General features: G+C 41.5%; 1 protein-coding gene across 6 annotated transcripts in view; it reads left to right on the top strand.

The window, feature by feature from the left end:
- Positions 1 to 9,692: 9,692 nt before the first annotated feature.
- Positions 9,693 to 19,210, top strand: part of ralgapa2 (Ral GTPase activating protein catalytic subunit alpha 2) — a 177,199-nt gene continuing 167,681 nt past the window's right edge. For all 6 annotated transcript variants that reach the window (XM_061233565.1, XM_061233536.1, XM_061233549.1 and 3 more), the window contains exon 1: positions 9,693 to 9,927. In XM_061233565.1, the coding sequence (XP_061089549.1) occupies positions 9,822 to 9,927 (106 nt within the window). In that variant the 5' untranslated portion in view covers positions 9,693 to 9,821. The remainder of the gene's footprint in view (positions 9,928 to 19,210) is intronic.

Below are 19,210 nucleotides of genomic sequence, written 5' to 3'. Positions count from 1 at the left end.
GCTAGATGTTATCCTGGTGACAAGCAATAACCTCCACTTCAAGGGTTTTTTCAAAGAGAAGATGGTGATGACGGGATAATTGGGTGGGCTGTACGGGAAGTGCCCAGAAACTGTATTTCTCCCACGTGCAAGCTATCTGTTTATTCAACTCGCATAACAACAGGATAATTGAGCAAACAGGGTTTTTCCCAAACAAGCGTGGTGCAGAAGGAGCAGTGTCCACTTCAGGCGAATGAGGAACTCTTCCTTCGCGCTGGCTCGACTGGATCAAACCGACGTCTGATTTCATTCTTACTCCCTGCGACCTCTTCGCTAGTTTGACTCCCTATTCTCGCCCACCTATTCACAGTTTAAATTGTGGAACCTTGAAACACGAAAATTGTCTCCATGAAAGCGCATTGTCCTCACCGAGAGCCAGTGCTTCTTGGTCGCAACGACCTCCGGGAAAAATTCTCTCTGCTCACAGAAAGAAAGGCCTAGTACTCCAGCTGATGCTCGAGCGTTTACCTTCCACCTTTGGATGCGACGTTTAACACGATACAACTCGTTTTCCAATGCTTTGTTGCAAGCGAGGTTGGAACGATGAATGAATGTACAAGAACGGTGAACCATCACGTCACATATAGACTAGGGCTTTATTCTCGAGACTCATATACTATATGCCCCGTCTGCTAATAGATCAATGGAAATCAAATAATCTCAGGTCTGTGACCCACTCTGTGTGTCATATATATTGTAGCCTACATATCCATCAGAAGTAAAGAAGCCACGGGGAGAATGAATCTGTGTTTACTATTGTATAGCTGATACACTTTTAAAATCCTGATAATAAAATTAGTCAGTAGCACTTGGCGTCTTCGTTTTTAGCCATGTCCAGTTATTCTTTATCATCCTATTTCTTTTTTTCTTGGAGGTTACAATAAAATTATTTCCCACATGATAATAAAAACTGACAAGAAAATAAAAGCGGCCTTCATTTTTTTATACTGACATAACTGTTTTGGACCAGTGGTGGTTGTTTGAGAACATATATTTATATTTTGTGGGCTTGTGTGGTTTCATCTGATTTTATTTCTGCATATTTGTGTGGCATTTCACCCAACTACAAAGGACAAATAAATGAAAACAATGTATTTCCACAAATAGCATAAGCACTTGAAGTGATGGTTCGAAAACAACCAGAGGGAAAAGACGCCACCCGTTGGTTGTTTCGATGATGTTACGTGTTGCCTCGGGTTGGACAAAATGCATTGCTGTAGATAATACAATGCAGTTTAAAAGTGGCTGTGTATCAAATATAATATCATTATTTCAACCATTTGATTTTACAGAGGTCATCCATTAATATAACCAATGCCTATGGAGACCTTAACAGAATTAGCATTTGTGAAGAAACACAGACGTGGACACACTACACTGTCACCTCGAATCACAGAGGTAGGCTGTACATGTTGAAAAAACCTTATGCTTATGTATTTTGTATTTGACTGAATTGTGTGTTTACCTTTCGCGACTTCAGTTGACATTACTGTCCCTTTCCTCCGCCCTGCACTTTCACAATTCCAATGGACTCATATTCGATCACAGTTTGGATGTGGCTGTTTTGGTAAGCCTAGTGAACTTTCAGTTTTTATATGGTAGGCCTAAGTTAATAGCCTAGTGAGCCACATTTTAATTTGATGACTACTGTTGTCCCCCAATCGTTTAATTTCCCGCAAATTCTAATTTCAGGAGAAATCGCCAGAGAAAGCACCCAGTGGGGGAAAAGGCGCCACCTGTTGGCCATTTCAGTCGCCTTAGGTTCTTACAATTTACTCGTTATTTGGCAGCCGCTTTCAGTCGAAGGGATTTATAAAAGTGAAAAACAATATGCTAATAATTAATTGTTCAGTTTAAAAGTCAGTGTGAGGATAGAGAAGTTCCAGAGGCTTACTTAAAAATCCGATAACAATGAACAATAATGTTACACGAAATTGTTCATTTAGTTCTGCATCCTTAATTCATATTAACAACGAGTTAATGCCACTTCATATAGGAATGAAGAAAAAACAGTTAATATATTTGTTAATGGCTAACTAATTATACGTTTATCCTGTGGCTTGCTAATGTACAGATATTCATATAACCAATACATTATAAAAGTTGACGCTTAATCACTGTATTTTGTACACCATGAATTCATGATTAACAACAGCATTAGTTAATGCTAAAACATGTAACCGTATTTTAAAGGGTGACCAAAAACCGTAAATCCATCTCCCCCATATTTGCTGACTATGTGAGTATGATGACACCAAATCGGAACATGTTTTGTTGATTCCAACTGCAAATCTTTGTCTGACAGATTGAACTTCTCTGCAGGGCGTCCTAAAATGGACCCCATCCAAGTGTGATTGAGTTTGAACCAACCATTCCTCATCTGAAGCAAATATAATTAGAATGGCTGAACCAGGATTTATTCTGGTTCCAGATCACTATGATCATCCTGAACCTTCACAGCAGTACTTCCCAAACTATAGAGCGTTACCCAGGGGTATGTATGTTGCACTGTAACTTGCTGCATACAGTAAACTACACCTTATGCAAACTGTACATAGGAAAGCATATTTAAGCCCACATACATTGCTAAAGACATTTACACTAATCAGACAATACACTGAATGGGCAAACACACATGCACGGTGTTTAGCATGGTGCATAAGTTAAGTCATCATCACTATATTTGAACTTGTCTTAGGTGACAATTTAATAATAGTGGGTCACACACAAAGTGGGTCTTGGGTGTTCAATGTTTGGTAAGACTTTTCTCTACAGTACGATTCATCCACTGGCTTTTCATTGAACTCCATAATAATACGGCTAGGCCCAATATTATATATGTATCTGAGCCAAGTCCAATGTCTCTCAAGGCAGCCTTATGCATCGCATCTCTTTAACAGCCTCGATTGAATGCAAATGAGGAAAAGTTCTATACACTTTGTGGAAAGTTTAAGATGAAATTTCAGTGTTGCCTTCCCCGCCCCCGTTTTTAAAAACCTATGTGCATCTCTTCCAGTTCAACAGGTTTAACATAATTAATCCGTGTAATTTCTTCAAACAACAACTTCCCCCCTCAGAGCCTCAGCGCATTTCTTGTTTCAAAGTGGAAATTCGTTTCACTTTTTTCATTTTCCCTTTCTCTTTTTTATCGCATACTGAAATGCTAATTTGCCCATATGCTAATTATCTCAGAAATCAATTAAAACCAACAGGAAGCTGAACACCTCTTAATGCAGCCTAACCTTTAGTTCACTTTAACTGTGGGAGGCCTTTCTGCCATAAAATGAGATTTCTTTATCGCTCAGTAAAAGCTTCCAGTTAACAGGCCGAATGAATGGCAGGAAGAGGGAGTGTTACAGCCAAGGAAAATTGGGAGCTGTGACCTCTTGCCCTCTGCCCATGTTTGCCCAATGGAATGCTGGGATAGACACAAGGCAACAGTGGAGCCTACAGTCAGAGTGCAGGAAACTGGCAGGCTCCATTTCTTTGCTGGACACTTTGCCAATGCTTCTTGTGCATCTGTGTGTGTGTGTGTGTGTGTATGTGTGTGTGTGTGTGTGTGTGTGTGTGTGAGAGACTCTGTGCTTTCTAAATGCATTCATCCCCTTGAAATTGTCCTGTTGCATATAAAAAATATAATGCTCTGAAAAACAATTCCCTTTCACCAACACAATAAATATGACACATTTATGGTTCAAAATGTTCAAATTCAGACTTAATTGTGCTCCTAGGAAGGTGTAAAGCTTATTCAGACTTTATATCTTTCTCCAGCTTTTTACATCTTAAAAACATCTTCTACAGGCAGCTCCTTGGCCTTGGATCTGATCTGCTGTTCCAGTTGTGATCATTCACAAAGTTGGTGACATTTATTCTGCAATAATGTAATTGAACACAGGTGGGGTTTTAATCAGTATGGACTTATTTAATCGACTTAGTTTGTTCTCTTAGGAAAATGGAATACATCTGGCCTAATTTATGTTGTTAATTCAAAGGGGGTGAATACTTATAAATTGTCATTTTCAGATTTTATTTTGAAAATAATTTTAAGACAGTAAAATACTATATATCATTTTTACAGTACTGAGATATTTAAACACAGCAAAAAAGTAATCAAGTAAACAAATCAAAGAAATCAAAAGTAATTAAGCTACAGTAGCTATATCCTCCTATAAGACTCAGCAATTCATGTTTGTCTCCTGTAGGGGGCATACGCCTCAGGTCTTATCAATAACCATATATCCTACAGTGTTGAAACCTACATCCATCCATCCATCCATTATCTTAACCCGCTTATCCTGAACATTGGGCGAAAGGCAGGAATACACCCTGGACAGGTCAAACCTACAGTACAAGGGTAATTCAATAATATATATATATATATATATTATGACTAAAATACTTTTAAAAAAAATTCTGCCAGCTCTATTAGGTTTAGTTTTCCACAGTGAATTATTACATTATTATTAACATTATATTATATTATATCATATTATATTATATTATATTATATTATATTATATTATATTATATTATATTATATTATATTATATTATATATGGGGCGGCCGGTAGTATAGTGGTTAAGGTAAATGACTGGGACCCGCGAGGTCGGTGGTTTGATCCCTGGTCCAGGCACAATAAGATCCGCACAGCCGTTGGGCCCTTGAGCAAGGCCCTTAACCCTGCATTGCTCCAGGGGAGGATTGTCTCATGCTTAGTCTAATCAATTGTATGTTTCTCTGGATAAGAGCGTCTGCCAAATGGCATTAATGTAATATAATGTATATAGGGATGATAACAATAATACAAAATCAATTATTATTAATAATGTAATAATGCATTTGTATATTACCTGTATTTGTTTTAAGGCTTTCTTTGTTACACACAGAACAGAAAGATCACTTTCTTCTTTCCTAAGCAGAATTTGTAGCGCAAAAATGTATGTATCATTCAATGGTCATTAGAGACTACTGTCAATTTCTCTTTTCTCAAAGTGTGGAAAAAATCTATTCTTAATTGGGTAAAAGATGCTGATAAGATTCCTGTCTATCAACTGACCTGTTCTTGTTTTAGTATCTTAACCTCAGAAATATTGCAGTACTAAGGTTTGAAATGTACTGACTTCTTTGAAGATATCTTTGGGCAACTGTGTAGTATGCTTCATAACATGATACAAAAAATATCATCATTGTGATTCTTTTAGATTAATTAATGCACATAGAAATCTACATGTTACCCTGGAAAATCCTGATTCAAACTGTTCCGATAAGCAACACTAGATGGAGCGTTTGCACAAAATTCTGGTTGTTTACATAAATACAGAAGGTGCAAATTTTGGATAAAATATCTATTCAGTGATATGTTAATAAAGAATAAAAAAAAAAACACATCCACACGCTCTGACTGCTCTGTCTCTTGTACTGTAGGTCTGAACTGTCCCAAGCAGCCTCATAACGCATTTGCCTTTTTTATATTCCACAGCCAAGCAAAGTGCCTATAGAGGGAGAACAATGCTTCCAGTGCTGTGGAGAATTGCACTCATTGCTGGCTGGCTGGAGACTTGTGACATACAAACATCTGACCAAAATATAAAAATAAGTAACATATTTTGCTCACCACCACTACCTCATATGATTATATTATAGAATATATTACACGAACCAAGAAGTTATGTGCCATAATTAACGATATAAGGAAAAAATTATTTGAATATAAATATGCAAAATATATAATACTAAACTTAAGGCAACATTTAATACATTCCATATTGCAAAATTAAGTGCCATGATTTGATACAGTCATAAATACAATTGTCTGGTTGATAAAAGGTGGAACAATTTATCATTATTCACCATTATGAATGTGGAGTGCTGCAGTTAACAGATTATTGTGCTGCAGATTATATCTCTGACATAATTCATTATTTTGCAAACATGACTGTTTATATTGGCCCATTCAGATTACATAACTAGCAAATGCATTGGTCAACAGGTTTAGTACATTGCTCCATGTCAATGTGAATTAGTGAAATGCCATATCAAAATTTGCCAAAAGTCAGTTGTCTTGCAATATATTGAGACATGGTCAATGGTAACCAACCCTGTTCCTGGAGATCTACCATCCTGTAGGTTTTCTTTGCATTCCCTAATTTGGCACACCTGAGTCTTCTAATTAGCAGCTGAACAAGACCTCTAGCTATTGACCGCAGAGAATTGTTGTACATCGCTCTGGATAAGAGTGTCTGCTAAATGCCACGTAATGTAATGTAATGACTGAGGTCTGCTTTGTTAGGGTTAGAGTGGAAATTTTAATTTTATACTCCAGGAACAGCATTGGTTACCACTGTAGTAGGTTTGGCATATAAAGTTTTTGGCCCATTTAAAAATAATCCACAGAAGCATTCTTGCCTCATACAACATTTCACTTTAGTACCCGAGGCATACTATGTTCAAACACTTAAGAACGGTATTTTCCTACAGATTAAATTCTTTGCTATGCAAATGCCCTTTAGCAACAAGAGAAAATTTGGGTACACCCACCTTATCAACACAACTTTGCCATGATCTATACACAAGCAAAAAAAATATATATATATTTTTTTTTATTCTTAAACAATAATTTTACAATGTAACAGGACAGTTCCATATGTCAGCTCTTTTTTCTGTCATGTCCTGACTTATTCTGACATAATTGTGATGTGTGCCATATTTCATTTGTCATGCCATATATCAATGGGCTTTCTGACTGACTGAAATTACTGTATGTTTTCATTGTATTATGTAAACAGTCATCCAGGGAATCTGGTCACCCAAACCATAAACCAAAGATGTAAAGGTAGATTTGATAGTAGGTGCAAGACAGAAATAGTGTTAGTTATTACATTAAATTACAAATAAAGCACAAGAATACCTGCAATTGCAACATTTATGCAGTGTTGTACTCTGATAGAAAGACTACATAGCTCAGCTAATTGACTGCAGAGTTGAAACAAAATGGTAAAATTAAAATGAAATAAGCAGATCACATTTCATAGAAACAGTACACGCTCATATGACGCTAACTGAATTGGAAAAAAGATACCATAACAAATATAAAAGGATGCAGGGAGTATGTGTCACATAATGCTGTTGAGGGAAAGAAAATGGGCAAATTAATGAGGAAAATTGGGAAAAGGCTCCATGTGTTTCTGTCCGGAATTGCAGTGAATAATTTGGGATATGACTGTGCCATGCATATGCTCATGAGATCCACTTTAGAGATTTATGAGGCTGAGTGACTTATACTCTTTATAAATAGAACTGCCTCCGGGAAAGTTTGGAAACAGTCAACATCTGAATCACACTGACAAGATGTGTGCCTGTTTTTACTCTTTCCTGGTTTTATTCAGTTTAATCCTGCTTTTTGGAGCCCAAAAAGAATCCACATTAGCTCATCAAAAACCTCAAAAACAATCCTGAAGGAAACACAATGCCTTATACAAGATGACATATGACATGCAATGTGTTTTATAAAATGTTTTTTTTATTTTATAAGTAATCAGCCAAAACCTCATGCATAACTACTTACAAATTATTTATAAATAGGTTACATTGTGTTAATAAAGGTGTTATACATGCTTCATGGACGTTTTAGAAATACAAGTGTAGGTTTCAGTCTTAGAGGACTATACAGAGCATACTTGCTAAAATTATACTTATTCTATCAACTATTTCAAAGGTATCTCTACTTGGGTGTGAATTTGATTTAAAAAAATATATAATATGTTAGCCATACAAGTTTCAGAAGTATTTTTACCTGGTTGGAATTCAGTTGGATGACATTTCTGTCATTACTGTGCTGCAATGTAAAGTGAATAGTGCATTACTATTCACTGAACCAGTTTGTCATATGTGACCCGTTCTATCATAATCAGTTGTAAGTCGCGACGGCCGATTTCAAATTTGACGATTGTTTGTGCCAGATGGCTCCAATATCTCAGAAACAGCTGCCTGAAATATATGATGTAAAATAGCACGATAAACAAAAAACATCCTGTGAGTTGAAGTTCTGTGAGCAAAAATTAAAGGTGCAATAGGTCATTTCAGAATCCTAATGGTCAAGAGAGGAATAGCAGCAACATACACCTTCAGACCACAACACTGTTTATCCCTCCCCCTTCTCTGTAAACGCGCTGACGTTGAAACGCCATTGGCTGAGGGAATTAGAACCAATGAGCTTGAATTATTGTACAGTTATACAATGTTGAGTGTCAGGCCGTCAACTGTTTATTTTGAAACCCAAATTTAAGGACTATAAACACAGGCAGAGGGTGAGTCAACATGTCAGTAAGCCTTTTTCAAGGATAGGAAGGGATTTTTTTTTTGTTTTAACTTGTTTATGTGAGAGGTCAGATGAGAACAGACAGACTTGTTCCAAGTATACAGAAAGCCACAAATGCTCAAAAAACATTTGGCGTGGTGTGCAGAAGGGCATCTCAGAAGGCACAACATGTCGAACCTGGAAGCGGATGGGCTTTTTGTTTTTATGAGATCTCAATTTCTGCAGTGACATGCAGATGGTAGGGTCAGAATTTGGCTGAAACATCATGGATCCATCCTGCATGTGGTGGTGGTGTAATGGTGTGGGGAATGTTCTAGGCACACATTAGGCCCCTAATACAAATTAAGCATAATTTGAATGCAACAGCACACCTAAAGATTGCTGCTGACCATGTGCATCCCTGAATCAAATGGATACTTCCAGCAGGATAAGGCACCATGTCACAAAAGCATGCATCATCCTAATCTGTCTCCATGAAAATGACAGTCTCTTTATTTCAAAGCCCTGCACAGTCCTCAGATCTCAATTCAATAGAGCACCTTTGGGATGGAGGTGGAATGGTTTGTAAAATGAATGTGTGACTGAAAAATCTACATGTGATGCAACCCAAATTATTTATATTTTTTAATCCTTGAGCTTGACCGATTTGAATGTATAATAAAGAAAAATCGATCATTGATTAATTGTGAAGAAGCCTAGTCCTACCTGGTACTAAAATGTGTACTGAATAAAGTTGCCACTGAGTGCATATTTCAGCATGTTACACAATGCAACATAGCCTATTACTTGTGATATCAGTCTGCATGCACACACATCGAAACAGCATTGATGCTGACTTTGAATATTAAACATTGAAAGCATGGAGACATCCTTAACTAAAATAAATATTTTCAATTTAATTACATACGGTAATTACAAGGGCTGCGGTTGATCACCTAGTGGCCCAGGGTCTCGAAATAAAGAAGAGGCAGCAAGAATCCCATCAACGAAAACAAATAAATTAACAAATAAATAAACAAAACAGAATCCACACACACAGTAAATGATTGCTTCCTTTAAAATAAGAAACACTTATAACGCATATCGTTTTTTTCTCTGTTGATGTGCGTGTATCACAAAAAAACAGAATAAAAATACAAAGGCGAATTAGCAGGCTACCGTTCGTGTCACACAAGCTAAAATACTCAGTTGAAAATCGTGTCATCGTCGCCGAAAGGGTCAACAAAACAGCCGGCTACGTCCCAGTCGACAATGAGGAGGACGTGGTCACGCAGACCACGACATCGTTACGGGATTGCTCCGCTTCCGTGTTTACACACCCACGAAAAAGGAGGAGACTGGGACCAAACGGCGTAAGTTCACCAGCTAAGGCACACAACGATTTCTGGAGAAAAGTGACACATTGGGGGACTGCGTGGTAAAAGGGAGGAAACTCCTTCTTCCATAATAGCCTTCTACAGCGGAATGTTTTCTCGAAGGGGCCATGGAGACGTCAAGAAATCTACACAGAAAGTTCTGGACCCAAAGAAGGATGTCCTGACCCGGCTGAAGCACCTCCGCTCACTGCTAGGTGAGCTAACGTTAAATGACATCGAGCGCTGAACACAGGCGGTACGCTTTGCAGTCAACTGCTGGCTAGCAAGGCTAAACAATACAGCTGGGATCTGGCAAACTATTGTTTATTTTATAATGAAATTTAGTTCGCTAGACACTGTAACCTAGATATGTAGCAAGTAAAGTAATGTTTATATTTTCCCGGGGTCAATATTGTAAAGAAGTGTGTTGAACAACAGAAAACGGTCTCTTGACACTCTACCATTGTGCAAGAAGGTTACTGATTAGCTAACGTTAGCCAGTCAACCCGCATAGCATAAGGTAGCCAGCTAACGGCAAGGCACGATCATGCTTGTATCACATATAATCACAACACACACACAAAGTGCATCACACCGCATTTTGTCACAGCATTCAGCTAACGTTAACTAGCTAGCTAACCACCCTACAACAAAGCTGCTTCATAGAGTTTCTAGGTTGGCTGTCTATGGTATACCTGTGCTTAGCCACTGGAATCGATTACGTGGATTTTGGACGTTAGCATGATGGGTTAGGTGCAGAGTTAGCCAGCCAGCTTGTTAGCTAACATAACTAACTGACCAGCTTTACGCTAGTACCGTTTGACATTTTACGAGCTAGGTGATGTTAGGTAGCAATTGGTTAGCAAACTGCTAATTCTACGTTTCGGCCATTTGAAACTGTCTGGTTAAAGGAGCTTATCGTTAATAAAAACAATGGTAGCTATTATAATTCCCAATTTGGCAACACTAAGTTAACTGGCTTCAGGTAGCTGACTACATCGGAGTAGCTAGTAACTAACGCGACTAACAGATACTGGCTGTGCAGCTAGCCAAGTTATCGCTAGCTCGTTAACGTAGCTATGTAATATAGCCGCTACGATTCCCTTAAGAAAAAGCCGGGCGATGGTCTCGTGTGTTTAGTCAGCAAGATCTATAGCTTGTTAAGTGCCCAGACGTAACAACATCAAACAAAAACCCTCATGTGTCTCCGAGTACACCATTATTCTAGAGCCTTGCCGTCAACTGCATTGTTGACGTGATGCGTGCGTGAGTCTATTGACATTTGATGCTTTGTTGGTCTTGCATTGTCTTAGGTGTTTTACATCAATAGGTAGTAGTGCTGGCAAGATAATTCATTATTTTTTTCTCTCTCTAAAAAATGGTTTGCCTTTTCTTTTGTTAAATCGAAAAATGCTTATTTCCGAAACTACAGTAACTGAATAAAGAATGATTAGCCTATTTATTGGCTGATTGACACACGTAGTAAAGCCCAACTCATTTTGATAGGTTGGCACTTTTCACACTTCAAAATTATGTAATTGGCTCATAAAATCGGCCGTGTAACGATCTTAAGTTTGTTGCGTAGTTGTTGTGTTTTGATTGGTCGTAATGCTGTTTTTATGAGATGTGTTATAATTGATACAGTGTAATATATTGTGCAGATGTGAAATGAATATATCTTTACAAGAACGTCCAAAGACATGCAGGTTAGGCTGATTGGAGAGTCTAAATTGTCCATAGGTATGAGTGTGTGAGTGAATAGTGTGTGTGCCCTGCGATGGACTGGCGACCTGTCCAGGGTGTATTCCTGCCTTTTGCCAAATGTATGCTGGGATAGGCTCCAGCCCCCCTGCAACCCTGTTCAGGATAAGCGGGTGAGGATAATGAATGAATGGATGAATGAAAGAATATTTGGTCATTTGCTTTAAAACAGTTTGGTTTCAGATGGGTGAACTGCTTTTTTCTTTTAAATTATGCATACTGGAGGGTGAATTGCGTTTTCCTATCGTCTGATGACATATTTTCCTTTATCCAGAGATGAAGGAAAAGTCATTTTAAGTTGCTGTAGTTCAGGCAGCTCATATCACATCTAAGGATGCAGGTAGTGGACTTAGCGGACTTAGTGGACATCACTGCTGAGGGAAGTGCAGATGCTACTGGGTGGTTTCTTCCAAGCCAATCATAAGCACCAAATAAGAAAGGTAAGCAGTAGCTCGTTGAATCTGTGTGATGGCATTTCACTTGTGCAGTAGTAGTAGTAGACTGTGGTCTAATGCTTCCATGGTTAGTAGCCCACTGCAGCTACTGTGGCTGATATTGTTTGACTTGGCCACCCATGTCCCGTTTGCTGGCAGTGTGCACAGTTAGCATCTCGGACATGAATCTGGCCGTCAAGAATGAAACGCGCATCCACCTCACCTTCGACAGCCTTGTCAAATGATCTCAGAAAGCCAGCTGTCCTATTAATTTCTGCTAATGTCACCTGTGATGCTGTGATTTGAGGAAACCTCATCATGGACACCGGACCAACAAAAAAAAGTCACACACAAATCTGGAATGAAAAAGAAATTTTGAAAACAAAAGCCAGATAGAAAGAGAATCAGGTCTAGTGCAGGGCTGGCATGGCGGGTGTATAACCGTGACGGGCTTGGCGACGGTTGCTAAAAAGAGGATGTCCTTTTCCAGGGTGTTCGCACCGCCCCTGCCATCCACCCTTCAGTGCACTCTTGCTTGAGAGTCTTCCATTTCCACTGCTTTGATAACCTCTGGCCACCGAGGAGAGGAACGGAGGCCACTGGGATGAGAGCAGCAGAATGTTTATTTCGGCAGGCTTTGGTCTCCACCTACGGGAGATATCTCACCTTTCTGCTGATAGAGTTCAGCACACAGCCAGTTCTGAAGCTGCACACGACCACAGGAAATTACAGATGTCGGGTGTAATGCAACTTCTGATTTGTGGCAGATTGTAATCTTTTGTACGCTCGTGTAGGTCATTTGCGGCAGACAATGGGTCTTATTCACAAGTCTTCTTTGAGAAGGTGTTTTTATTTTGGTGGAATAAAAGAGAAATAAAATGAAAAAGAGCCCAGGGTGCTGTTTTGCTCTGGGCGCTGAGGGGTTATCACCCAACAGTCTGGGCTGGGGTGGGAGAACATGTGGAAATGATAGCATTGTAGCTGCACAATCGATTTAGCCCATGCCAGAGATTGGAGGGTGTTTATTTGAATAACATTGGATTTCCACAGTCCCTTGTTTGTGTGAAATTTGCTTCTGTGGCCACTCCCTCATTTGCTCTAGTTGGTGGACGCTCAGACATGCGTTCAAGACAGCGAATGTTCAGGGCGAATGTTACTGTTGAACGATTTTACATGTTTTTTTAAATGAACATTCCATTTAGTTCGCCACCAACGCATTTTGAATACAAATGGATGCGACTTAGATCTAACAGTGCCAGCTAGCTGATTCGTTGCTTACCTCGTTTTATTTTTTAAGGCAAGAACAAATATGAAACAGCCAAATAATTGTCAAATGTTGTTCTCTCTGCATTTTTCCCATCAGCAGCCATTTTTGTTTGTAGCTAATCTTAGCTAACGTTCGTGGCAAACAGAAAAAAGTTTGAATATGTTCCTGAACGTTAGCTAATGCTCTAGCCATCTTGAGTGCATGTCAGGTCTCTCCCTTGCCTGTGTGTTCTCTAAAATGAGGGCGGGATGACCCTGAGACAGCGACAGTTGATCAGCCCCAGTCAGGGCAGGGCAACTAAGGATGTTGACAGGCGATGCAGGCAAAAAGTTTCACCAGACAATTTCACCATTTTACCTGACAACTAGATATTTAGAAGAGCAGGACCAGGATGTATATTACCCGCATTGGGCTGGTGTCCCACCCTGGTCCCAGTGTTTTTTTCCTCAAGTGTGTGTGTGTGACGGCAGAGATAAGACAGGCCGTTATGCACTAAGCGTCCAAATCGTTCCTCCCTCTTTCGGCTGTGGTACACTCTTTTCATCAAAGGAAAGACTCCCTCCCAATGCCCACTTCCTGCAGGGACAGGAAGTGGGGTGAGTGATGGCATGCCTGCCTTCTTATCCCTGTCCTGATCTTCACTAAGCATGGTCTTAACATCTTAAAATCATGTGAAAATTAAGTAACATGCAAACTTAAGAGTGTAAGACAAAGCTCTTTGAAAATAAAATATGAGCACATGCGCTTATGCCTTCCAGAGAGATTGCAAGTCAAATTCTTTATTTTGATAACTACGTGCCATAAACATAGATAAACCACCATTTTTCACAAGTATTGAGATATTTCAAGTTGGACTTTGAACAAATGTGGAAATTAACATCAGTTATGGTTTCAGGCCTGTGAATTATTTCACAGTACATTTATTACAGGTTTAGTGATAGAAATGGTCAAAAATCCCTCCAAATGTCTCTAACCTTATGAATGGAAAAGACTCTTTGCCAGGGGTGTGCGCACAAAGTGTTCAACCAAGGCTGCCAATAATTGTGAAACCATTGCATTTTTTATTTCTTTAATCCCCTTTGGTTGATTCCAATGAATAATTACTTAATCACACTACTTTACACGTCATGTGTGTGCAAGACCTGGATGAAATATGTAATTGTTTTGTGTTCTGTGTTCGATCGATTTTCTGTATTCGATTTATCTTGCCTGGTGCAATTGTGCCAACCAAGAGGACCAGTAGGCAGGTTTGCACTATTTGAGAGTATTTCATAGGTTCCAATAGTACAGATGAGCTCAGTAAAGTGTCAAAAAGTATTTGAATCCAGAACAATTACGTATTTGACCCAGGTCTGGTGTGTACAACAAGGAGGGAGAGAGGGAGGGAGGGAGGGGGGGAGGGGGAGGGAGGGAGGGAGGGAGGGAGGGAGGGAGAGGGAGGGGGAGGGGGGGAGGGAGGGAGGGAGAGGGAGGGGGAGGGAGGGAGGGAGGGAGAGGGAGGGGGAGGGAGGGGGAGGGAGGGAGGGAGAGGGAGGGGGAGAGGGAGAGGGAGGGGGAGAGGGAGAGGGAGGGGGAGGGAGGGGGGGAGGAGGAGGGGGAGGGGAGGGAGAGGGAGGGAGGGAGGTAGGGAGAGGGAGGTAGGGAGGGGGAGGGGTAGGGAGAGGGAGAGGGAGAGGGAGGGAGGGAGAGGGAGGGAGAGAGGGAGGGAGGGAGGGAGAGAGGGAGGGAGGGAGGGAGGGAGAGGGAGGGAGAGAGAGAGAGACGTCACCCCCACCGCAGTAAGCACTGAGTAATGAGGTAATCCATTTGTGTGTCAGATTGCCTGGGCCTGCCAGTCTCGGTTGGTTTCGAGGTTGGGATGTTGGGATGTGTAGTTTTCAGCAGCTGGCCCTGTCAGAATTGTGGCCCAAAATCCCCCCCCCCTACTCTCAGTTTGAGGTTTATACTGTAAACTGCAAATCAACAAATTATGAATAATACTATTAGTAAACTAGTGACCCCCAAACTTCCAGGACCCCATTTACTTACCAAATACATCAACTGTGACTCACCAATGACTTCTGTTTCATATTCACAAACCAAAATTAAAAGAACGGAGAGAACCAAAGAACGGACGTATTTAATACTTTCTTCGTGTTTATTCAATGCCCTCTTGTGCAAATTGTATATAAAAACCATAGAAAGTGTGACCAACCACCACGTTACTAATTTAAGAAAACCCATAAACGGCCTCCGTCACCACGATACCGTCCACGCGGAACGCCCGTTCATGCCCCCCCGTCGCGCACTTTAACCTCCCAGCTGTGTAGTGGTGGAATAAGATGAGGTGCTTTTCATTATCTCTGAAGTACAGCGCAGAGGACACTCCTGCCTCGGTGGGCAAATAAGTGGGACAGGTGCTGTCCCAGAGAGCGCTGGGGTCGGGGGTTAACCAGGGCAGATTCTGGTTTGACTGGAGGCGATACAGAGCATCGCTGTGGGAACCGAGGTTCAAACAATGGGCAATTTCATCCTCTGTGCTGCCTTTCCAGCTGACTTACCTTTACTCTTGGGGGGGGGGGGGGGGGGTTTCAAAGCACAGCTTGCATGGAGCAGAAGTTGATTCACTGAAGCGCACCAGTATTCTGGCGCAAAGTGTCCATGTCTTCTTCATAGTGTGACATTGTGAGCTAAAGGAGTTCCTATATTGTCTCCCCCCCTCTAAGCCCATCCCTTCCTTTTCCACTTTCTCCCCCCTTACAGACTCTGATGTTTCTCAACTCCTGCTCTGCCACCGCCCTACAACCTGTGCCCTTGACCCTATCCCCTCTTCTCTTCTCCAAACTATCACACCTGACATTCTCCCATTTGTCACCTCCCTTGTCAACTCCTCCCTGTCTTCCGGCTGTTTTCCGGCATCCTCCAAGAGGGCCCACATCACTCCGCTGCTAAAAAAGCCTACTCTGGATCCCTCCATCATCCAGAACTACCGCCCGGTATCTCTTCTTCCTTTCCTTTCTAAAACTATAGAACGAGCCGCTTCTACTCAACTTTCTTCTTTCTTTTCTAACAACAACCTACTAGACCCCCATCAGTCTGGCTTCAGATCGGGCCACTCGACAGAGACTGCGCTCCTCTCCGTCAGTGAGTCACTCCATGCCGCACGAGCAGCCTCCCTCTCCTCTGTCCTCATTCTTCTAGATCTCTCTGCTGCCTTCGACACTGTGGATCACTCCATCCTCCTGTCTGCCCTGTCAGCAACGGGCATCTGTGGCACAGCCCTGGACTGGATTGAGTCCTACCTCTCTGGTCGCTCCTTCCAGGTTGCCTGGGCTGGTTCGGTATCGACACCTCGGCCCTTCGCCACAGGAGTTCCCCAGGGCTCAGTCCTAGGCCCGCTTCTTTTTTCTCTTTACACTCGCTCCCTTGGCCCTGTGATCACTGCACATGGGCTATCCTACCACTGCTATGCGGACGATACCCAACTCTTCGTCTCGTTCCCGCCATCTGATACGCAGGTTTCAGCCCGTATCTCTGCTTGCCTGAGGGACATCCAGAGCTGGATGGACAACCACCATCTAAAGCTCAACCCAGGCAAGACTGAAATGATATTCATCCCTGCTAAAACCTCTCCCCATCTGGATCTCTCCATTTCCCTCGGGGATACCACACTCACGCCGTCGGAACCTCGGCGTGGTGATGGACACCAGACTGTCCCTCTCCGAGAACATTGCGGCGGTGACCCGGTCTTGCAGGTTCTTCCTATACAACATACGGAGAATCCGCCCCTTTCTCACCCCCTACTCGACCCAGCTCCTGGTCCAAGCGATGGTTCTGTCCCACCTGGACTACTGCAATTCCATCTTGGCTGGCCTCCCAGCATCCGCCATCAGACCCCTCCAACTCATCCAGAATGCAGCAGCTCGTCTGGTCTTCAACCTTCCCAAATACTCACATGTCACCCCCCTGCTTACTTCCCTCCACTGACTGCCTGTCATGGCTGGCATCAAATTCAAAACATTGGTGCTAGCCTTCCAAGCAGTTAAAGGGTCTTCCCCAGCTTATCTACAAAAAATCATCAGACCCTACACCCCTGCCAGACCTCTTCGTTCAGCCTCCACAGGCCGTTTGGCACCTCCCCCTCTCCGAACCTCCACCTCACGCTCACGACTACTGTCTGTTCTGGCTCCACGGTGGTGGAACGAACTCCCCGTTGAGGTCAGAACTGCAGAATCTCTCCCCACCTTCAAGCGCAAGCTGAAGACACACCTCTTCAAGCAGCACCTCTCCCCATCCCTCCCTACCTCCCTGTGAACCTTAATTGTTGTCTCTGTGACTTGCTTTGTGTATCGGTATTTTTAGTTGGCTAGGTAAGCAGTGTTTGGATAATTAACTTTGGTCACTTTCGCTCTGTTTGTTTGTTTGTTCTCAAAAAAAAAAAAAAAAAAAAAAAATATATATATATATTGGCCCTCGTCCTTATCTTTGTTGTACAGGTAGCAGTTGAAATTGTACTTCCCTCTAGGGTCTTTCAGTGAATTTATCCCTGGTTATGGGTATGCACTTTGTTGTACGTCGCTCTGGATAAGAGCGTCTGCCAAATGCCAATAATGTAATGTAATGTAATGTCTTGGCGCAATTTCGCAAATGAATGTTCACAGCTGGCGAACATGTACACGTTGTTTAGATATGTAAGCATTCTCTGAAAACTCTTGAAACTGTTGTGTGTGAAAATCCCAGGAGATCAGCAGTTTCTGAGATACTCAAACCACCCTGTCTGGCACCAAAAATCATTCCACGGTCAAAGTCACTTAGATCACATTTCTTCCCCATTCTGACATTCAGTATGAAAAACAGCTGAAGTTCTTGACCACGTCTGCATGCTTTCATGCATGTACTTGCTGCCACATGATTGGCTGATTAAATATTTGCATTAATAAGCTGGTATACATGTCTCCCTAATAAAGTGGTCACTGAGTGTATCTTTACAGGCCATTTACAGATATGCTGGTTATCGTCATTTCACTCATTTACAGGTCTGCACCTCATATTACAAAAAAATACTTAGGCTAAATATTTTAATGCATGCATGTAATTGAAGGATTCCTTTTCCTGGCCAACTGTTATAGGTACACCCCTGTCCTTCCCTTTGAGATAAAGCACACTTATCACAATTCAGCATTTGCATATTTCTTTTGACAGTTTGAAAGTGACAGTCTGAAAGTCTGTTCTTCCGATCCGCGCATTGAGATGGAACCGTCATGGAAGCTTTTGTTATTCTTAAGGCAGTGGATAAATTCTGTCGCTGTGGTCTCTGCATTTTTTGGCCATTTTCGTTTGTGAACAAATAGGCCTACCCAGCATGTATGAGGGACAGACCTGGGTCAAATACATAATTGTTTTTGGTTCAAATACTTTTTTATGTTTGATTGATCTCGTCTGGTGCAATTGAGGCAACCAAAGAGGTTGGTTTCATAGGTTCCAATACAACAGACAAGCTCAGTAAAGTGTTGATGAGTATGCAGCGTGTAGAAGTGTGGAATGACCTCCCCATCCCCATGAGAACTGCTCCCTCGCTGCCCATTTTCCACCGCAGTCTGAAGACTCCTCTCTTCACACTTCACACTCCTCTGTGGGAGTCCCCTAACCTATTGCCACTTGTTTTTCACCTGTCTATCTTGTATTTTATACCTTAATCAAGTACTTTTGACTTTGTATTTGTCTCGGTACTGTAGTTCCTCAAGTTTCAGTTGTTTTGGTATAGTAGTTTGACTTGGCCTATCTGCCTTGTGTACTGGACGTATTTTCATGGCCATGTTCGGTTGTTTGTTATATGACCTTGATATGCACAGTTTTGTCGCTTTTTTGATTAAAAACGTCTGCTAAATAGAATGTAATGTCATGTAATGTAATGTAATTTGATTACAAAACAATTGCGCATTTGACCCAGGTCTGATAGGGAAGTTGCTGTTGCTCAGATTTACATTTCCAGCTTAAAGCACATTTTCAGTGAAGTGTCGGTTGCAGAGCTAGGAGAGGACCAGGAAAGCAGGAGGT

This window comes from Conger conger, chromosome 1 (genome assembly GCF_963514075.1).
Source record: "Conger conger chromosome 1, fConCon1.1, whole genome shotgun sequence".
In the NCBI taxonomy this organism is placed as follows: Eukaryota; Metazoa; Chordata; class Actinopteri; order Anguilliformes; family Congridae; genus Conger; species Conger conger.
The sequence above is the reverse complement of the archived record's forward strand: the minus strand, read 5'-3'. Positions and strand labels throughout refer to the sequence as shown.